Source organism: Mytilus galloprovincialis, chromosome 5, assembly GCF_965363235.1.
Source record: "Mytilus galloprovincialis chromosome 5, xbMytGall1.hap1.1, whole genome shotgun sequence".
Classification (NCBI taxonomy): Eukaryota; Metazoa; Mollusca; class Bivalvia; order Mytilida; family Mytilidae; genus Mytilus; species Mytilus galloprovincialis.
Window position 1 is genome coordinate 1,318,049 of NC_134842.1, and position 23,747 is coordinate 1,341,795.

Here is a 23,747-nt window from a genome sequence, read left to right on the forward strand (position 1 = left end):
TCTATCTATATATTGGTTGATATATGCAATTTCTCGGATAAGATCTAAAATGGATTACGACTGACTTCTTTATAAAGAGTTATGTCCCTTGGAAATATTAAATTTATGGAAAATGGCCTGGTTAGCACTTTCACAGGCACAATTCTTGCCAGATTTGTATAAAACTGTTATTATAGGTTAATATCAGCAATAGTTTGGACAAGTTTTAAAATGGTGGACAATCAAATTTTCAGTTAGCCATTTTTTAAGATGTTTTTGTCATTGAAATTTGAAATTAACCCTGTTTCACACAAAACTTGTTGACTGTACATGTGTTTGACATAAAACTATTGGTTGACCAAAAGGACAATATTGTTGAAAATTAAATGTTCCCAGTTTTAATTGGTGAAAAAAATAGGTTTGGCAGGGGTTTAAGTAAACACTTATATTTTGGGTCTTTTGTCTGTTTTCCCAAACATTAAAATCTTCATGTTGACTATATTTGGTGTATTTAATAATTGTAAGCTTTGCATGTTGTGCTGTTGTAGTTCATATGAATTTGACTTCATTGTATAACTTTATCTTAGAGATATCAAACATAAATTCATTCTTCGTGCATTCTTGTGCTTTTTATTGTGATAATTAAAAAATGTATCTACAAGAAAGTTTATTTTATTTAGTTATCTGAGGACTCTAAAGAAACAAAGAAAAGTCCTGAAAAAGTTGAAAAGACGGAACAGAAAGAAGAATTAGAAGAAAAGACGAAGTCGCCACCCCCACCTGTTCTTACCACTTCTGGTGCACATCCTATAGTTGTCCCAGCTACCACTGTAGATCCCCCACAGTCTAAGGAGGAATCAAAGCCAGAAACACATGAGTACGTTATAATTACCCCTAGACTAATAACTCTGAACAAATATTGAACATTCTTTGGTTTGTAGTTCAACAGACTTTTAAAAAACACCTACATAAGTATCTGAGACCAGGAATTACACACCATAACTAATAGCTCATAACATACAAGTACTAATTCAGTCAAAAAACAACACCTACATAAGTATCTGAGACCAGGAATAACACACCATAACTAATAGCTCATAACATACAAGTACTAATTCAGTCAAACAACCACACCTACATAAGTATCTGAGACCAGGAATTACACACCATAACTAATAGCTCATAACATACAAGTACTAATTCAGTCAAACAACCACACCTACATAAGTATCTGAGACCAGGAATAACACACCATAACTAATAGCTCATAACATACAAGTACTAATTCAGTCAAAAAACAATAATATAATTGATATAATTCAATGTACACCAATCTAAAATTTTAGAACAAGAAAAAGTCATATCAAACAATAATATTTGGTAACAATCTTCCAGAAAACATATTCAATATTTACAAATAAGATAAAATTACTACAACTTTGATAAGTTTTGACAGTAAGTCATTATATATAATTTAACTTTCTGAATTAAATTAGTAAATATTTTTTTCAGTGGTGTCCATGCAGATTTTATTAGCACCAAAAACCATTGTTTGACACATTCCCCATTATTCTTCTCAATTTTATTTTCTTCATTTCAGTATTTTGAAGAACTCCAGCCTGAATCCCCATGCAAAATCTTTTGTCTTGAATCCTAATGCAAAATCTTTCCAACCGGTAAGTCAGTAGATTGTATGTTATAAAGTATAGAACTTAGAATAGTATTTCAACTTTTTTGGTATCTGAGGGTATGAGCATTTTATAAAGAAATAACACTGGCGTCTGCTTGATATATGAAGGTTCTTGATATGAATTTTATAAAGGAAGGAGTGATATTAGAGATTAAAGGAAGCATGTAAGAAATTAAAGTTTCTAGTTTCAAACTATTGTCTGATGTGTCTATAACAATAAACTAAACTAGTTAAATTGTAGATTAAAATAGAACTGAAGGGTAAAATTAATAGATTAAAATAGAACTGAAGGGTAAAATTAATAGATTAAAATAGAACTGAAGGGTAAAATTAATAGATTAAAATAGAACTGAAGGGTAAAATTAATAGATTAAAATAGAACTGAAGGGTGAAATTAATAGATTAAAATAGAACTGAAGGGTAAAATTAATAGATTAAAATAGAACTGAAGGGTAAAATTAATAGATTAAAATAGAACTGAAGGGTAAAATTAATAGATTGTTGGGGTTTTAATTTGAGTACTGAATATTTGTCAAATCCTACAGTTATCATTAACTAGATTCCTACATGTATTATATGTGGGTGTATGGAGTCAAATCCTACAGCTATCATTATAAGAACTAGATTCCTACATGTATCATATGTGTGTGTATAGATGTACGTATGTATTATCTACATGTATAATATGTGGGTGTATGGATGTATTATTGTTTACAGAAGCAGTATCCTCAGCAGGTACCGACACCACCACGACCACAAACACAGAGTCCTATCATACAACCCATGCCTCCAGCAATGACTCCCATGTTCCAGCCTGTTATCTTCCAAACTCAACTGGGTCAACAGATGCCTCAACAACAGAGACCACAGCCAAAACGAGGTCAGTTTACATATGGGTTGTCATGTGCATGATCTATATAGATGTCAGCATCATGTCAGCTAGTACATACATTATCATTGTCCAACCATTATTTATTTATAAAAGGAAAGTTGTATTTGCTTCAGAATTTAAGGAACAGTTGATAGTCAGTAGCAGGTCTAATAACCACTCCATCCGACCATACCTCTTTCGGTCTTTCCTTGAGAAAAATTAATCTGGTTTCTGAGTCTCATTTAAGCTATCTAAGAAACAATTGATAATCATTAGCAGGTCTGATAACAGCATGATACATAAATGGAGGAGTAAGATGAGTTCTGGTTAAAAATCATAAACAAATAATTGAGACGATATATTTATTTGTATGATATAAAATTGAGAATGGAAATGGGGAATGTGTCAAAGAGACAACAACCCGACCAAATAAAAAACAACAGCAGAGGGTCACCAACAGGTCTTCAATGTAGCGAGAAATTCCCGCACCCGGAGGCGTCCTTCAGCTGGCCCCTAAACAAATATATACTAGTCCAGTGATAATGAATACAGGTTTAATGAATGAGATTTGGGGTATATTTTAGTGTGTAAACAATGGATAATTAAATATAAACTAAATTAGAGAGGGAAAGTAATATTGAAAGTAATAAGTTGAAGAATGTCTCAGTAAGAAAATATTGTGTAGTGTTAGTGTGTAAATTGAGTTGAGGTTGGCATGTATTACAGACAATGGTAATAAAAGACCTCCTCCTCCTTCTCATGCAGGTAACTTCCACATGTAACCTCTTACAGTGTGTCATACCAAACAATTTGTCACAATTTATCTAGGGCTATACCTTTAATTTAGGGTCACTACCAGATTTTAATTCATTGGTGTTAAGGTTTATTGGCTCACATTCAAAGAACATTTGTGACAGATTGTTTGTTCTAAACTTAAGACAAACCAAGGTATACAGAAACATTAAAAGGTTACCATGACAGTAAAGGAGTAGGTTCACTAAGACCCCTTTTTGGCCCCAAAATATAGCAGTTTTAGAAAATTGTGAAAATGTAATCTTTAAGCTATATTTTGGAAAGTAAAATGCTTCTGCTACATAAATATGAGCTGTTCTTGACGATACAATGCACAAATATCGCGTTTTAGCATCATTAAGTCATGCTAAATTACTGAAATCTTCAAAATTTTACCATTTTGGTCATTTTTTAGACGGTTTCCAAACCGTCTAAAATGAAAGTGGCCGCATTTGTGTTCATCCATAATATTGAAATGCAAGTTGTATTTGATGATAATACAAAACATATATAAAGGTTGAGGATGAACACGGATGCGGCCACATTCATTTTTGACAAAAACCATCTGAAAAGTGACGTTTTTTGGCATATTTGATAGATTTTTCATATTTAAGCTTGAATCAGAGCTTTTTTATTGACTAAATCAGTTAAAATCTTTCACTTAAACTAATCGAATCAATTGAAATAGACACTTAAGTGTTTAAAAAGTGTCCAAAAACTTTCGTTCGATGAACTTGAAATTTTAGGCCAAAATCGGCCCTTACCGGACCTACTCCTTTAAGCTGTACAAGATTATGCTACAAGTTCTATATCTTAGAACTTACCCGTCAGTAATACCTTGATTTGTCTGTGTGAACTATTGTTTTCATGCTTGATGTGGACTTAATAAATATCACATTGCTTCCTACCTTATCACTTCTTCACTGAAACACTTACTTCACATCGACCAATCATATACCAACATACTTCACATTGACCAATCATATACCAACATACTTCACATCGACCAATCATATACCAACATACTTCAAATTGACCAATCATATACCAACACACTTCAAATTGACCAATCATATACCAACATACTTCAAATTGACCAATCATATACCATACAAATATATAACAAACTTCACATTGACCAATCATATACCATACAAATATATAATCATACTTCACATGTTAATGCAGTGACAAAAGTTACATCTAAAATCATTGGACAGGAACCAGTTTAAATAAAAACAATAAGTTCATGTCATTTTTCAAATATCAACTTTGGATGATTGTCACATAAACATCTTCATTTACTGTGGATTCAATTATTATCGTGGAGATTAAAACTCATGATTTTAGCAAAGTCTGCGTACATACATTATGTTACAATATAAACTTCAATTATATGTGTAGACCTCAGTTTTGATGGACTGCTGTCAAGCCAGAGTGACACAGGATGCCTTACAAGAGTTTTATATTATGTCGATTTTTTTGTTTCTAAATTAATACCATAAATAGTTGTAACAAATAATCTTATTTACCCGTGTGACAAAATGTAGGAATTTGTTAAAAGAAAACTTTCAATCCCATACTTCAGAAGATTTCTTTTAGATGTTAAATGCCAGCAAACAATTCATAATTGCAGCAATGGAGTACAATGTAGATGTTCTTCCATGAAAACTAGATTAATCAAACTATCTGTTTTGGAGTTATTTCCCCAACTCAAGGAGCTAGGTTAAACGTATTAAATGCAAAAATTATCAGCAACACAAAGAAAACATGTAAATAGTATGAATGTGTAGAGATACTTGTTATCAGACTGGTTATCACCAGGTGAACAATACTGGCCCATGTGTACCTCTTGTTTAAACATTTTGGTAACAACTAAAGCAGTACTGTAAATTCAGAAATAACTGCAAGATTTACATGAATGTGAATAATTCAACAACTTGAGTATTGCAATACAAAGAATTCACATTCTGATATCAAAAACATTTACATGTATATTTATATGCAATTTTTCCTAAAATCACAATAATTTAACTCAAATTTTTGCAAGAATTAATGCACACGATAATTTCTGTATTTACAGTAAATTAATGTCAGGAAATCTCATCTAGAAATATTTGTTTTATAAGAAGAGGTTTCTCATTTAAGATATGTTTTTTTCTTCATTGGAAACATTATAAATGTTACAGATGTTATTTATTATTTATATTTGTCTACCACATGATTTTTTGCATGTAGTTATGTTGTCTAAAGAATGTATATGTAGACCAAAGTTACATTTAATGAGTATAATAGCAACAATGCTCGTCTTTTACAGCTGTGGTGTCTATTCATCCTCCCAGAACAGATTTTACTGCAGCAGCAGCTCAAGCAGCCACAGGGGCCCCACTCTTAGCCCACACCAATTACTCAGCTGTACAGTACACACCCTTTATGATGCCCCAACCAGCAAGTTATCAAGTAGGGCAGGTACGTATATTTAGATATAGGAAGATGTGGTATGAGTGACAATGAGACAACTCTCCATCCAAGTAACAATTTATAAAAGTAAACCATTATAGGTCAAGGTACGGCTTTCAACATGGAGCATTGACTCACACTAAACAGCAAGCTATAAAGGGCCCCAAAAATAAAGTAGTGTAAAACCATTCAAACGGGAAAACCAACGGCCTAGGCCTAATCTATATTAAAACGAGAAACAAGTTTGAACTACATAAACAGACAACAACAACTGTACATCAGATTCCTGACTTAGGACAGGTCCTTGCATTTTTAGTCCATATTTAATCCTTGTCTGAACAGTACAAATCTTTATGATTAACAGCAAGTAACTAAGTTACGTGATTCCCTAGTTAGGCCCCACTATATGTGATTCCCTACTGAGGTCCCATTGTTCGGCCTAACATGTAAAGCATTGAGGCTTGAATCCCAACAAATCAATAATTTATAACGAAAAATTTAAAAAATGTTGTTGGACTTTGACCAGTAAAAATCTCTTAGAAAGATAATATCCATAGAATATTGTCAAAATCTAGGAGAAACTCCAAATTAGGTGTTCTGATCTCAAATGTTAAACCCTATTATGTTTTATTGTACAGGTGATGCCTATGCCTTCAGCCACACCAGCAGCAGGACCACGTATGATGACCCCACCATCAGGGGCCACTATGGATATGAGTCAACAGCCCTCAGGTCATACAATGTTCAGTAAGTACTTGTAAAGTCCAAATACTAGTTTATCACTACTAGTTTATAACTCCAGGGTAAAGTAATGACTTGTGTGAAGTAATTAGTTTTTATAAGTACATGTATCCCTGTGATGAGAGTTTTAACTGGAACTTTTTCAATGAAAATTTAATCTTGAATAGATTTTTCAGTCCTCATTTTCTTGTGAAAAAAAGATTAAAAATCTTAAAGTACTGTCACAACAAATGGAAAATGACCCTAGCCTGCTGTGCAGTGGTACACAATTAAAATGTTGCTAAATGATAGAATTCAGTTGATTTTAGATAATTAACTTTCAACTTTAGTCAAATGTTTTGATTGAGAAGGAAAGGAAATCACATCAAACAACAATTTATTTCAATATTGTTGACCTTTCAACATCATGAACATGTTCTAGCTGTTCTTTTGTTCATTCTTTGTATGTAGACTATCAAAAGATACCCCCCCAAAAAAAAAGAAACAAACAATTGCCGTCTTTCCCCTCAGAGCTCTTCAGCTCTTTGATTAAGTTTTTCAAGCACTATTGCATTGCTCTCATTTACATTGATTGGTGTTTGTTTAATGTCCAGTAGTGCATTTTATTTTAAGAGTTTAAAAGAGATACATGTAGGTTTATGATGATGGAGAACTGAAGACTGCAGGTTGTTAACAGTAGTAGTACATTGAAAAGGGGTTAGGGTTATAAAATTTCAAGAATTATTTATTGGAAAACCTTTCATAATTGAAATATCTCTATTTTTTTTCTCCAATACAAACCATTCATGATAAAGTCTATATATCAAAATTCCAAAACAAAATAGTTATAGTAGCATGTGATTACACATGTATTACTATTATTTTTATAAAGACATTTTGAGAAAGTCCCTGAAACAATTTTATTTTCCTTTTTTTCTGAAGGAAGAAACTTTGAGATAGACCCTGATTATCAAGATGTAATCTGGGAAGATTATTATTGTAAGTGGTTTATAACTAATCAGTTGTATACACTTTTATCCTTATACCACACATTGACTGATAATTTAAACTTTCTTTTTCTCTTATTTGCAAATATGTTGTTCGTATTATACATTATAACAAATTACATATTTTTAATCCTTTTCTTTGATGTGTTTGACTGATTAATAAATAAACTGAAGCCATTTTCTAAATGATTAAAGAGTGACAACAGACTAATGACATTACTGAACTGATTTATTGTATTGCCTTGACGGAGTCAAACAGTGAGAAATAGGTATGCTGTTTCCCACTGAGACATTGGACAGAGTAAATAATCTCCCTTGAATTAGCCAATCAAGATTTGTCATTTTAACGTTAAATGTAAGAAACTTAAGATTAGGAACAAGGCTCCTGTAATCTTTCTACCCAGATAACACGCATTCACCATTTGCTGTGGAAACAGACTGTAAAATCACTTCTAACACTTCTCAACTTTATCTGGCTTCATGAAAATGTCTCTTGAGCCATCATTTTCTTATACGACCAGTTCTGCCTTTTGTATATTTTGACTTGTGTGCCTTTTTGTTTTGAAAGCTATAGACATTACTGCATTCTGTCATAAAACCATCAACCATTCAGTTCAATCTGTGGTTTTAAGTTATTTTTTGACATCAATAACTTTGTCAAAACTTCATTGAGTTTTATGAAACATGCATCAAAAGGCTGTATCAAGAGCGAAATATATTTTGTTTTATTATGAAAACTGGACTAAATGTTTTTTTGCAGTAACCTTTAAGATCAGTTTATGGTTAAAAGTTTTTAAGACCTCAATTTCTCCGTCAAATTTAATGAAACTTTGACAGAAGTTTTTTTTTATAATTATTAAAGAGATAATTTCTAAAGGAAAGTTTGAAGATCTTGTTTTAACATCGTTCAGTTTTGACAGCAGGAATCCATAGTCGAGACAAAGGATTTCAAGGAACCCATTACATTCTTTTCTTTATTTTTTTTTTTACCTCAAACATAACAATTACAAAAGATGAATTGGCCTAAGTAACTGTACAATAATATCTACTCTCTATTTCAGCTGTGGGACAACATGGCCCAATGCCAGCACATATACAACATCAACCGTACCATAACCCACAGCCTGCACATATAGGACCACACCCGGGCCAACAGAATCAACAGAATCACCCAGCACCTAGTCCTGTTCAACATGTTGTAACGTCATCTCAGTCGCATCCCCCGACGTCTACACCTCAACCACACAACCCCTACCAACAGATGTCCATACAGGTAATGTAAAAAATGTTGGCAAAATATTTAGACCTGAATCTTGTGTTTTGAAATTGTGTTTTAAAGGTCGAAAAATATCATAAGGATTTAAGAGCTACAGTTCAACAGCTGATACAGGTACATTTAATGAAGAGTTGAAAAAAATCAAAAGTGTTCAGTATGGATAACAGCAAATTATGTACGGATGATAAACAATAAAATTTTGGAGTGCGACCTAAATCTGGGTTGCAATTCAGAGCGTTCAGAAATAGGAAAAATTATTAAGTCTATCATTGTCTATGGGCTGCAAAAGTAAAAAACAATCATATGGACCTAAGAGCTTTTGTTCAGTAAGTAGATTCGGATACACTATAAAGATTTCTTTTCTAATTTTAGGGTCATCTGCCATTACAGCCAAGTCCACATAACTATTTCTATTGTTATTACAGGGTCATCTGCCCGTACAGCCAAGTCCACATAACTATTTCTATTTAATTTTAGGGTCATCCGCCTGACAGCCAAGTTCACATAACTATTTCTATTGTAATTTTAGGGTCATCGGCTGTTACAGCCAAGTCCACATAACTATTTCTATTTAATTTTAGGGTCATCCGCCCGTACAGCCTAGTCCACATAACTATGTCTATTGTTATTACAGGGTCATCCGCCGTTACAGCCAAGTCCACATAACTATTTCTATTTAATTTTAGGGTCATCCGCCGTTACAGCCAAGTCCACATAATCCAGCATCACCACAGACAGTACACATGCCTGCTGTTCAGTATCAGTTCCCACTACAAATGCAAGGAGCCAATAACCAAGTGATGTCACAGACACACCCACCCACGTCAGTGCCACACTCCATACACTCACATATGCAACCACAGTTTGTGATGATGCCACATCCGCATAATCAACACAATCAACAGAATCAACAGTTCCAGCCTCATCATATAGGTTAGTTATCTCCCCTGGTAAACAGTTCCAGCCCCATCATATAGGTTAGTTATCTCCCCTGGTTAACAGTTCCAGCCCCATCATATAGGTTAGTTATCTCCCCTGGTAAACAGTTCCATCATATAGGTTAGTTATCTCCCCTGGTAAACAGTTCCATCATATAGGTTAGTTATCTCCCCTGGTAAACAGTTCCAGCATATAGGTTAGTTATCTCCCCTGGTAAACAGTTCCAGCATATAGGTTAGTTATCTCCCCTGGTAAACAGTTCCAGCATATAGGTTAGTTATCTCCCCTGGTAAACAGTTCCAGCCTCATCATATAGGTTAGTTATCTCCCCTGGTAAACAGTTCCAGCCTCATCATATAGGTTAGTTATCTCCCCTGGTAAACAGTTCCAGCCTCATCATATAGGTTAGTTATCTCCCCTGGTCAACAGTTCCAGCCCCATCATATAGGTTAGTTATCTCCCCTGGTAAACAGTTCCAGCCCCATCATATAGGTAAGTTATCTCCCCTGGTAAACAGTTCCAGCCTCATCATTTAGGTTAGTTATCTCCCCTGGTAAACAGTTCCAGCCTCATCATATAGGTGAGTTATCTCCCCTGGTAAACAGTTCCAGCCCCATCATTTAGGTGAGTTATCTCCCCTGATAAACAGTTCCATCCTCATCATATAGGTGAGTTATCTCCCCTGGTAAACAGTTCCAGCCTCATCATATAGGTGAGTTATCTCCCCTGGTAAACAGTTCCAGCCTCATCATTTAGGTGAGTTATCTCCCCTGGTAAACAGTTCCAGCCTCATCATATAGGTTAGTTATCTCCCCTGGTAAACAGTTCCAGCCTCATCATATAGGTTAGTTATCTCCCCTGGTCAACAGTTCCAGCCCCATCATTTAGGTTAGTTATCTCCCCTGGTAAACAGTTCCAGCCTCATCATATAGGTTAGTTATCTCCCCTGGTAAACAGTTCCAGCCTCATCATATAGGTTAGTTATCTCCCCTGGTAAACAGTTCCAGCCTCATCATTTAGGTTAGTTATCTCCCCTGGTAAACAGTTCCAGCCTCATCATATAGGTGAGTTATCTCCCCTGGTAAACAGTTCCAGCCTCATCATTTAGGTGAGTTATCTCCCCTGGTAAACAGTTCCAGCCTCATCATATAGGTTAGTTATCTCCCCCGGTAAACAGTTCCAGCCTCATCATATAGGTTAGTTATCTCCCCCGGTAAACAGTTCCAGCCCCATCATTTAGGTTAGTTATCTCCCCCGGTAAACAGTTCCAGCCCCATCATATAGGTTAGTTATCTCCCCCGGTAAACAGTTCCAGCCCCATCATATAGGTTAGTTATCTCCCCCGGTAAACAGTTCCAGCCCCATCATATAGGTTAGTTATCTCCCCCGGTAAACAGTTCCAGCCCCATCATATAGGTTAGTTATCTCCCCCGGTAAACAGTTCAAGCCTCATCATATAGGTTAGTTATCTCCCCCGGTAAACAGTTCCAGCCTCATCATATAGGTGAGTTATCTCCCCCGGTAAACAGTTCCAGCCTCATCATTTAGGTGAGTTATCTCCCCCGGTAAACAGTTCCAGCCTCATCATTTAGGTGAGTTATCTCCCCCGGTAAACAGTTCCAGCCTCATCATTTAGGTGAGTTATCTCCCCCGGTAAACAGTTCCAGCCTCATCATTTAGGTGAGTTATCTCCCCCGGTAAACAGTTCCAGCCTCATCATATAGGTGAGTTATCTCCCCCGGTAAACAGTTCCAGCCTCATCATATAGGTGAGTTATCTCCCCCGGTAAACAGTTCCAGCCTCATCATATAGGTGAGTTATCTCCCCTGGTAAACAGTTCCAGCCTCATCATATAGGTGAGTTATCTCCCCTGGTAAACAGTTCCAGCCTCATCATATAGGTAAGTTATCTCCCCTGGTAAACAGTTCCAGCCTCATCATATAGGTTAGTTATCTCCCCTGGTAAACAGTTCCAGCCCCATCATATAGGTAAGTTATCTCCCCTGGTAAACAGTTCCAGCCCCATCATATAGGTTAGTTATCTCCCCTGGTAAACAGTTCCAGCCCCATCATATAGGTTAGTTATCTCCCCTGGTAAACAGTTCCAGCCCCATCATATAGGTTAGTTATCTCCCCTGGTAAACAGTTCCAGCCCCATCATATAGGTTAGTTATCTCCCCTGGTAAACAGTTTCAGCCTCATCATATAGGTTAGTTTATCTCCCCTGGTAAATAGTTCCAGCCCCATCATATAGGTTAGTTATCTCCCCTGGTAAACAGTTCCAGCCCCATCATATAGGTTAGTTATCTCCCCTGGTAAACAGTTCCAGCCCCATCATATAGATTAGTTATCTCCCCTGGTAAACAGTTCCAGCCTCATCATATAGGTTAGTTATCTCCCCTGGTAAACAGTTCCAGCCCCATCATATAGGTTAGTTATCTCCCCTGGTAAACAGTTCCAGCCCCATCATATAGGTTAGTTATCTCCCCTGGTAAACAGTTCCAGCCCCATCATATAGGTTAGTTATCTCCCCTGGTAAACAGTTCCAGCCCCATCATATAGGTTAGTTATCTCCCCTGGTAAACAGTTCCAGCCCTAGTTATCTCCCCTGGTCAACAGTTCCAGCCCCATCATATAGGTTAGTTATCTCCCCTGGTCAACAGTTCCAGCCCCATCATATAGGTTAGTTATCTCCCCTGGTCAACAGTTCCAGCCTCATCATATAGGTTAGTTATCTCCCCTGGTCAACAGTTCCAGCCTCATCATATAGGTTAGTTATCTCCCCTGGTCAACAGTTCCAGCCCCATCATATAGGTAAGTTATCTCCCCTGGTCAACAGTTCCAGCCTCATCATATAGGTTAGTTATCTCCCCTGGTAAACAGTTCCAGCCCCATCATATAGGTTAGTTATCTCCCCTGGTAAACAGTTCCAGCCCCATCATATAGGTAAGTTATCTCCCCTGGTAAACAGTTCCAGCCTCATCATTTAGGTTAGTTATCTCCCCTGGTAAACAGTTCCAGCCTCATCATATAGGTGAGTTATCTCCCCTGGTAAACAGTTCCAGCCCCATCATTTAGGTGAGTTATCTCCCCTGGTAAACAGTTCCATCCTCATCATATAGGTGAGTTATCTCCCCTGGTAAACAGTTCCAGCCTCATCATATAGGTGAGTTATCTCCCCTGGTAAACAGTTCCAGCCTCATCATTTAGGTTAGTTATCTCCCCTGGTAAACAGTTCCAGCCTCATCATATAGGTTAGTTATCTCCCCTGGTAAACAGTTCCAGCCTCATCATATAGGTTAGTTATCTCCCCCGGTAAACAGTTCCAGCCTCATCATATAGGTTAGTTATCTCCCCCGGTAAACAGTTCCAGCCCCATCATTTAGGTTAGTTATCTCCCCCGGTAAACAGTTCCAGCCCCATCATATAGGTTAGTTATCTCCCCCGGTAAACAGTTCCAGCCCCATCATATAGGTTAGTTATCTCCCCCGGTAAACAGTTCCAGCCCCATCATATAGGTTAGTTATCTCCCCCGGTAAACAGTTCCAGCCTCATCATATAGGTTAGTTATCTCCCCCGGTAAACAGTTCCAGCCTCATCATATAGGTTAGTTATCTCCCCCGGTAAACAGTTCCAGCCTCATCATATAGGTGAGTTATCTCCCCCGGTAAACAGTTCCAGCCTCATCATTTAGGTGAGTTATCTCCCCCGGTAAACAGTTCCAGCCTCATCATATAGGTGAGTTATCTCCCCCGGTAAACAGTTCCAGCCTCATCATTTAGGTGAGTTATCTCCCCCGGTAAACAGTTCCAGCCTCATCATATAGGTTAGTTATCTCCCCTGGTAAACAGTTCCAGCCTCATCATATAGGTTAGTTATCTCCCCCGGTAAACAGTTCCAGCCTCATCATATAGGTTAGTTATCTCCCCCGGTAAACAGTTCCAGCCCCATCATTTAGGTTAGTTATCTCCCCCGGTAAACAGTTCCAGCCCCATCATATAGGTTAGTTATCTCCCCCGGTAAACAGTTCCAGCCCCATCATATAGGTTAGTTATCTCCCCCGGTAAACAGTTCCAGCCCCATCATATAGGTTAGTTATCTCCCCCGGTAAACAGTTCCAGCCTCATCATATAGGTTAGTTATCTCCCCCGGTAAACAGTTCCAGCCTCATCATATAGGTTAGTTATCTCCCCCGGTAAACAGTTCCAGCCTCATCATATAGGTGAGTTATCTCCCCCGGTAAACAGTTCCAGCCTCATCATTTAGGTGAGTTATCTCCCCCGGTAAACAGTTCCAGCCTCATCATATAGGTGAGTTATCTCCCCCGGTAAACAGTTCCAGCCTCATCATTTAGGTGAGTTATCTCCCCTGGTAAACAGTTCCAGCCTCATCATATAGGTGAGTTATCTCCCCTGGTAAACAGTTCCAGCCTCATCATATAGGTGAGTTATCTCCCCTGGTAAACAGTTCCAGCCTCATCATATAGGTTAGTTATCTCCCCTGGTAAACAGTTCCAGCCTCATCATATAGGTAAGTTATCTCCCCTGGTAAACAGTTCCAGCCTCATCATATAGGTTAGTTATCTCCCCTGGTAAACAGTTCCAGCCCCATCATATAGGTAAGTTATCTCCCCTGGTAAACAGTTCCAGCCCCATCATATAGGTTAGTTATCTCCCCTGGTAAACAGTTCCAGCCCCATCATATAGGTTAGTTATCTCCCCTGGTAAACAGTTCCAGCCCCATCATTTAGGTTAGTTATCTCCCCTGGTAAACAGTTCCAGCCCCATCATATAGGTTAGTTATCTCCCCTGGTAAACAGTTCCAGCCTCATCATATAGGTTAGTTTATCTCCCCTGGTAAACAGTTCCAGCCCCATCATATAGGTTAGTTATCTCCCCTGGTAAACAGTTCCAGCCCCATCATATAGGTTAGTTATCTCCCCTGGTAAACAGTTCCAGCCCCATCATATAGATTAGTTATCTCCCCTGGTAAACAGTTCCAGCCTCATCATATAGGTTAGTTATCTCCCCTGGTAAACAGTTCCAGCCCCATCATATAGGTTAGTTATCTCCCCTGGTAAACAGTTGGCCATAAGTATAACTTGGTTACAATACATTACTTTGCCAAAGTCAAATTGAGTTAAAAAAAATTGCACTGCATCAAACATGAAGTAAATTTTACTGCTTATAGACCTTTATTATTCTACTTAAATATGCTTGTCCCAGCACAATCCATCAGTGTTGTTTCTTTTCAGAGCCATATTAACATGCCAATGGTGGAATTTGAATCTTGAATAAATAACAAAGACTAATTTCTACCCTATTTTCACTTTTGGCCCAATTAATACTTTGACTTTCAACAAGAAATGTTTTCTACATGTTTTATGTAATTTCAATATATATATATATTGTAACGAACCTTGTTGGGCGCTCATTACTATTTAGATTGTGGGTTAAGGCTAAAACGCAATGGAGATAATTCTCAAATAGATAACTTTTATAAATATAGTCAGACAATAAATATCAACAATAGAATAAATTATTCCAATGAAATGATTATCACATTATAACAATAAATATAAATATTATTTTTGTGCATATCCTAATTTGGTAATTTGGAGATTTGGTGAACTTCCCAAATATTTGGTCTTTATAAAAAGCTTTCAAAGGATACGTAATTCCAATGTTAAAGTACTATTGCTTTAATCCAATTTTAAAAAGGAACTCAATTTGAATTAAAAACCAATTGTTCAGAGAACAATTGAAGGTCTTTCCATCAAAACAATGTATTTTGATATGAAAAGTTGTGAAACTAAGTTTAAAATGTCATTTCAATCGTCAAATGATAGCTCCTAGTAAGCTGATTCCAAAAATATATTGTTTCCATACATTTTTTATATAAGGGAGATAATTTGTTACTTCCGGTTTGAAAAATGTTACTTCCGATTATATTTGAATATTTACTTGACACTGATTCCAAAAATATCTGGTTCTATATACTTTTATATTAAAAAGTACAAAAAAATAGCTATTTCCGGTTTACAAAAGGTCACTTCCGGTTGTTTTTTACAAGGTTAAATGGTTTGATATCTTTTTCTAAAAGTTGTATATCTTTATCATGTATACATATAGAATAAAAGCAAAGGTCAAAATCTAGAACGTCAAATTAAGCTATGACCTTGAGATCAGTTTCAAGGTCATAAACCAAGGACCTCAAATCAAAAGACCATAGGTCTTTATTATATTTAGTTAATGAGTTATATCACCAAACGCGTATTTTTAAATACAAGAGGGGAGAAAACTCCCTTTTACATTCAACGTACGCTTGCAATCAAAATTTACATCTTATGACATGTCGCAACTAACAATTTAGTAAAAATAATTTGTTGATATCTTATACAGTCTTTGGATATAAGTGAAAATAAGCCAAATTCAAATATTAGAATATGACCTTGACCTTTGACCTTGACCTAATTTTCATTTTTTGGGACCAAGGACCTCAAATCAAAAGATCCTAGGTCTCTATCACTTATGATTTATAAGATAGAAATTCATATCACTTATATCAGATGCATAAGGGGAAATAACTCTCATATGGAGCGGTCATATCGCTTCGGTCAAAATAGGACAAATCATGCGAAGGATATAACGAGCAATTTTGTAAAATAAATTTGTCATAATCTTTTACGGTTGCGAAGGAGATGCGCTAACAAGGAAAACAGTGTTTGGGGAGATAACTCCTACAAAGAAAAGTATTCGTTTACGCAGGGTAAATTTCAAAAGTGCATAAACTGTTCGATATCATATACCAAATATCTAAGCGACATATTGCGAAACAAATGTTTATCGCAAGAACAAAATTAGGCGGAAGAAAAAAAAAAATAAAATAATCAGAAGAAAAACAATAGGTCTTTCCACAGAAAAGTGGAAAGACCTAATTACACCTATCGATAAATTATTGCACCATCTATTTTTGGTGCTACTTCCAAGATTTGGAGAAATCTGGTGAAAGACCGCTTATAATGCTTGCAAATCGAGAATTATATTAAATTAAATGTATGAGCCCCGAATTTGGGGTGAAATGTGTTGCTTAATAAATTACAAGTTCCGTACCATCTCTGTTTGGTAAATCACTTGTCTCTGAGTCATTTAGTGCTCTATAATATCTGAGGAGACGTAAGGTCCACTATAATGTTATGGCAAAAAGCCCGGATTCTGCACCAGACTTTGTTTATACAGCAAATATTACAACGCCCCCTATATTTAGCACAAAGAATATGGCGGCAAGTAATGAAATAATACGATGTCAGGAGAATAATATGGGAAAATGCACCTATTGTAAATGAATTCATACATACACAAGTTAATCAGACTACAGGTAATAGCACCACAGTTGATTAATCGAATCACATCATGAAATAAGTAATCTGCATGCCAAAAATAGTGATCAAAACATGAGAAAGTTACAGTAAAATCATGAATTAAACTTCCCTGTTTGCACAGCACAACAATATATGCAACTGATATGACCACTTAATTAAACCGTTAACATTTTTAAAGAAAACAGTAGTCAGAATACTGAGGAAGAAATACCCCATATAAAGGAACACTCGACCACAAACAAATGGAATATATTGTGATCTGAAGCCACTCAACATATCCAGCCTCATCCTATAGGGTAGTCATCAATTGTCCACTTTTAATTTAGGTCATGGACAAACCTCAATGATACATCAAGGAGGAGTTCCCACTTTACAGAACACACAGCCAGGAACACATCCACAGCAGTTTATCCCACAAGGTATGTAAACGGTTTATATGGGGATCTATGCATTCCTCAAGGTAAGTAGCTATGAAGACACATTAAACTTCAATAAAATACCTATAGTATATCATACCAAACCACTGTTTATTCTGCAATTCTATTGAATTGTGAGGAACACAGATGTGAAGGAATTAAAATTAGGAATTGTAAATTTGTTTGGATGGAATATGAGCATGAGCACATCACAGAATTTTTGTTACAAAAACATGAAAAACGAATGCTTCTAATCTGAGCCCCTATAACAGATCAAAATGCTTGAATTCATAGCCCTTTTGACAGAAACATGCTTGTAATAAAGCCCTTTTGACAAAAAAATGCTTTTAATTATAGCCTTGTAAATAGAGAGAGTAAATCAATGCTTGATAATCATAACTTTTCATAGAAAACACAATATAATTAAGGGCTTGATAATCATACTTTTGGCACAGAAAAAACACCAGTTCTTAGCAATTCATACACTTTTGTTACCCAAATTGTTTTGATAAATATAAATACAGATCTTAAATTATCATATTAAAGTTCTCTCCTTAAGTTTGCTGTTTAAAATTTAGTGAATACAGAATGTTATAATGTTCAGTTAAACAGCCCTTATTATATAACGACATCATTGATGCATGTTATCTGTTTATTGGCATGGCATGACATACTATATCAATGTAAACATCAGCATGTGATGTTAAACCTAACAGATATCCCCTTATAACATAACCAAAGGGGACTAGAGATGTCAAACCCAACAGATACCCCCTTATAACACAGCCCAAGGTGACTAGAGATGTAAAACCTAACAGATATCCCCTTATAATACAGCCCAAGGGGACTAGAGATGTTAAACCTAACAGATATCCCCTTATAACACAGCCCAAAGGGACTAGAGATGTCAAACCTAACAGATACCCCCTTATAACACAGCCCAAGAGGACAAGAGATGTCAAACCTAACAGATATTAAGTCCCCTTATAACACAACCCAAGGGGACTAGAGATGTCAAACCTAACAGTTATATGGGACCCCTTATAACATTACCCAAGGGGACTAGAGATGTTAAACCTAACAGATATAAGGGCCCCCTTATAACACAATCCAAACTCCATATATCACTTTAATTAGGGTTATCAAACCATGTTATATAAACTGTCTCAATGTTGTAAGCTTAGACTATAATTAGGGATATCACAACCTGTTATATCAGACTATGATACCTTTTGTTATATAATCTATCACCTTGCTGTTATCAGACTATAATAAGGGTAATCATTCTTTGTTTACCCTGTTGTTATCTCATACTATAATTACGGATATCTCCCTGTATTACTAGATAGGCTAAATAGTTATTTTATAGTTTATCTCCCTTTATTATTGTAACAGCCTTTTTTATGTTTGCCTCCCTTGTCTGTTATAGTGTATAGGGTTTACGTGTTAAATGACAAAAGTGAGTAGAATTTGCATGGTAAGTTCAACAGTTAATTTTTTTTTATGTACATTATTATTGTTTATTCAGTACTTTTTGTTGACTTTTTTGTTCAATTTGTTTAATTTAAATTTTGAAAAGTTTTCTAACAAGTCTTCAGTAAATAAGATCAGTCTTAAAGTAACATTAGTTACCTCCATTTCAGCCTGAATAAAACTAAAAACAAATGGTAATAATTGATAATTCTAACCTTTACCCAAATTTAACATAACATGAGGTTAAAAAAAACAACTAATTTAGTTATTTCCAGAGTTATTGGACTTTGGGACAAATACATAAAGTGCTTTAACACTGTAGGTGTTATTCAATATCAAATTGTTTTTTCATTGGCTTGTAGTTACCTATGTACTATTAATCTGTACTGTATGTACTATTACTACTTTTAATCTACATTAAAGATTTTTATTAAGTTGAAACCTAATCAAATTGAAATTTAGTACACATGTTCCCTATGATATGATCTTTCTAATTTTAATGCTTAATTAGAGTTTATTCCAATGTCCCTCTCCACTTACCAATGAAATTTATAGTGCAAGAGGGGCATTCATGTACTATGGACACATTCTTGTTCTTGAATGTCATATAACTTTTATTGATATCAAAAACTAATCATAAGAGGAGTACATGGAGTACTAAAGATATTAGACCCATGTTTGTGCAGAGAAAATGCCCCAAAAAATCAACCATATACAGTGAAATTTTGTGAGACATAGATATTAAATAATGATTTTCATACAGTCTTAGGTCAAAAGTTGTTCACCTATTGGAAACTCCTGTATTATTTCATTTTGTTTCTTGTAACTCAAGATAGCTTTAATAATTATATAAATGTCTGCCCCCTTTTCACATTAGTCATTCCCAAGCTTAAATCTATATTTGTCATGTTTATCAAAACTATGCAATATATTTTACTTTCAATGATTAATAGACAAACCTAGAATAAGCTACTGTGGAAGCTGTTTTTTTCTTTTGTTTATTTTTTTTTCACTTTACATAAGTAATCATTATGTCACACAGTGAATAAGATGACCACTTAAAAGGTTAGATTGGGGTACATCTTAAGGTTTCCCTTTTGAAAGACATATTTACATCAGAGCAGCTAACATATAAGATTCAAACATGGATATTTCTCCATTTACAAAGTCATGAAACAATCAACTATTGTACAGATGTTGTAAATCTTTATAAGTTATTTATTTTCTCTAGTGTAAGAGTTATGTCCCTTTGATATATTTTCTCTAGTGTAAGAGTTATATCCCTTTGATTTATTTTCTCTAGTGCAAGAGTTATGTCCCTTTGATTTATTTTCTCTAGTGTAAGAGTTATGTCCCTTTGATATATTTTCTCTAGTGTAAGAGTTATATCCCTTTGATTTATTTTCTCTAGTGTAAGAGTTATATCCCTTTGATTTATTTTCTCTAGTGTAAGAGTTAGATCCCTTTGATTTATTTTCTCTAGTGTAAGAGTTAGATCCCTTTGATATATTTTCTCTAGTGTAAGAGTTAGATCCCTTTGATTTATTTTCTCTAGTGTAAGAGTTATATCCCTTTGATTTTGCTATAACAAGTTGTTTTCCCTGTATTATGTTTGCTTGCTTTGTTTATGACCCTGTTACTACGCTTGCTTTAATGATTTGTTTTGCAGTTCCTCCTACACAAGGAGCACCACCTAGTATACAGAACTATCAACCAAACCATTAACTTATTTTACTTTGTAAGTATTAATAGCATGATTGTTTCTTGTTCCAGCTAATCTTGACCAAATTGATGAAAGGGTATTGGAAGATAAATTTTGATCAATGAAATAAGTAGTTATCGAGATGTCAGTGCCATCAAGTATATACACTTAAACAGGAATCAATTTAATTGAAAATATAGAAATAATAATTATTTAGTGTGCATAAACAATTAATCTTTTGGAAGAATTTGCTTTCATGACCCTAAATGATAAACTATTTATAGAATGTTGGTTGCTCTCTTGGAAAACATTTTACAGGATGTTGGTAGATCCAGGGTTCTCCCCGGGCTGATATAGTGCTGCGGTATTCAGGACTATTGTATTTTGGCACTGTGCAATTGAGCAGACAGCTGCGCTATCTAATCAAATTCAGCGCTATTGTTTTTGAATTTTCAAATTTCCTCTTCTGATCATATGGTCGACTGGTTGATTTGTCTTAGAGATCTTAAATTCACTTACTGAAGTCAGATCTGATCCCTTAGAATGTTTTACCTAAAGTTTAGAAATTTACAGTTATTCACTGTTTTTATATAATTTTCATCATTTTGGAAAGTGAAGCGATAAATAAGATATTCAACTTTACGTTCAATAGTTTTTAAGTAGTTATTTAATTATAATTTTAATTCCTGTTAAGGGACGGCATCAAAAGATCGATGTAGGATAAAAAAAACTTAAATCAAATAGTTTGGGAGTGGGGGGTCAACATTGCTGCAAGTTTTGTTAATCTAAAATCGATTTTACATAAATCCCTATTGGTCAATCAATTTTTCCAAAATTAAGTTAAGAGGGGGGGGGGGGGGTCAGTGAAAAAACTATATGAATTAAGTTTTTTATCCTTCATTGAACTTTCGATGTCGTCCCTAACACATATGGATGCTAAACTTTAGGTCATTCAACTACAGATATCTACCATTGAATAGAATGTTGCCAATAAAGTGTCTTTGTTTCCAAACATCCATGTATCTTTCCATTTATCATGCTGTCAGTAATTTTCAGGTTAATTTGATTATTTATATGAAGTATACATTCCAATTGAGAACCATGTTTGACTCCACAAGTTTTGTTCAGCTGGAACATTGTATTTAGTTACTAGTTTATTATAATAGTCATCCTCCCTAACACAAAGTAGTTTTGAATCACTATAGACCAAACTTATTTATTATGTTATTTGCATTATACTTTATTTACTAACTGATTATTCAAATACTGTGAAAGTCTTTTTATTCGTGGTATCAGTTTTTGTAATAGTAAAAGTAACATGTTCAGGTTTCTTAAATTCATGGGTTTCAGTTTTTTCGAAAAAAAATAGATTGAAAAATTTGAAAATGTCAGAAATGGTTCTTAAAAACAATCACATGTTGTTTTTGTCTAGTATACAAATCATAGGTATTACTATCGGCTGGCAGCATAAACTATTTATTTAAAGCTTAAATTTCATTATGACATTGCGTAGGAAGAGAAGTGGTTACAGAACTCCAGCTTGTTTCTTTGCTGTCACCCTTAAATAAAAATGGAGACAGGAAACACCCTTACATCAAATTGGAGATAAGAAACTCCCTCTCATTTGAAAAAAACATTTTTATTTTATATATCCTTTCCCCTTATTAGCAGATAATCCAAATACTACAGTTCTTCTATAAAAGCATGCAAAACAAAACATTGATCAACTTGCTTGCTATGTTTGCTTGGTTATTTGCAAACAATAGGTAGGCGGAGTTTCTGTCTGTTTTTATATTTACTGGAATTTGATTGGACAATAAGAATTGACATGAAATGAATTTAATGTTTATTGTCCAATCATATTCCAGTAAATAGTAAACACACTGAAATAGACTACCTACCTGTTGTTTACAAACATCTAAACAAATATAGCAAGCAAGTTAATCAATTGTTTGTTTTGCATGCTTTAAAAGAAGAACTGTAAATAAGTTTTCAGTTACAATAATGGTAGGATCAAATTTAGCTCTTTCTCCTAAGTAACCTAAAACATAAAGTAACACTAACACTTCTCCTTCATCTATAGACATCATTACTGTAAAGAGAGACATTCTAGTACTGAAAAGGTATTGTCATGGTACACAAACATAAATTTTCATAATATTTAATCATTTATGATGTCGGGTTATAACATGAAATCTCAGTCCCCAACCAGAGACAAAATTTGTGGTGGTCCTTAAATGTCTTGTCACTGCAGCACAGGGTACATATGTTTAAGGGGTGCAAAGGAAGTAGTTTGCCCAAACACAAAACTTATGATGCCCTGTTAAGGTCTTCTCAAGAGTATTCAATATAAATCGTTTGCATGGGGATCTATAAGATTGCAAGATATTGAATGATAATTAATCCAAGGGCAAGACTAAAATCTACTACAAAAGTATGATCAGGGCAATAAGATGTATGATTTATTGATGAGGATATTAACCATTTTTGATATATTTGAGAATTGATTGTAAGATTGGCACACACAAACAATATTTGGCTTTAAATTTCAAAGGTGTTTGGTATATTTCACATCATCTTTAGGTGTTGTTTTATTCAGACAAAAATGTGTAAAAGAAATCTATTGTTGTGACCTTGAGGTCAAAAGTTAAGTTCATGATGTTACACTAAACACTTATGAATATGGTATAGACTATCAAGCTAAATCATGGCAAAGAAAAGTTTGGTGGCTGAGTGGTATAAATAGTCAGACTAACCTTTGTAAGCTGAGGCTGTGAGCTTATATCCCTAACAAACTATCAATGAAATGGCAACTACAAAATGAGTGGCTGAGTGGTATAAATAGTCTGTATGACTAACATTTGTAAGCTGAGGCTGTGAACTTATATCCCTAACAAACTATCAATGAAATGGCAACTACAAAATGAGTGGCTGAGTGGTATAAATAGTCTGTATGACTAACATTTGTAAGCTGAGGCTGTGAGCTTATATCCCTAACAAACTATCAATGAAATGGCAACTACAAAATGAGTGGCTGAGTGG

General features: G+C 35.1%; 1 protein-coding gene across 7 annotated transcripts in view; it reads left to right on the plus strand.

The window, feature by feature from the left end:
* LOC143074936 (uncharacterized) overlaps positions 1 to 23,747 on the plus strand; it is a 50,233-nt gene that overhangs the window by 25,728 nt on the left and 758 nt on the right. The window contains exons 12-23 of one of the 7 annotated variants that reach the window (XR_012978189.1): positions 660 to 856; positions 1,580 to 1,655; positions 2,387 to 2,549; positions 3,267 to 3,305; positions 5,650 to 5,801; positions 6,431 to 6,539; positions 7,455 to 7,511; positions 8,581 to 8,792; positions 9,482 to 9,728; positions 17,441 to 17,533; positions 18,960 to 19,007; positions 20,673 to 20,741. Coding sequence is in view for 6 of the 7 variants with exons in the window: in XM_076250129.1 (XP_076106244.1) it covers positions 660 to 856; positions 1,580 to 1,655; positions 2,387 to 2,549; positions 3,267 to 3,305; positions 5,650 to 5,801; positions 6,431 to 6,539; positions 7,455 to 7,511; positions 8,581 to 8,792; positions 9,482 to 9,728; positions 17,441 to 17,533; positions 20,673 to 20,728 (1,401 nt within the window). In the remaining variant the exon portion in view is untranslated. Of the gene's footprint in view, positions 1 to 659; positions 857 to 1,579; positions 1,656 to 2,386; positions 2,550 to 3,266; positions 3,306 to 5,649; positions 5,802 to 6,430; positions 6,540 to 7,454; positions 7,512 to 8,580; positions 8,793 to 9,272; positions 9,372 to 9,481; positions 9,729 to 17,440; positions 17,534 to 18,959; positions 19,008 to 20,672; positions 20,742 to 23,747 lie in introns of those variants that run through there. The other 6 variants (XM_076250129.1, XM_076250131.1, XM_076250133.1 and 3 more) reach the window with 6 other exon arrangements.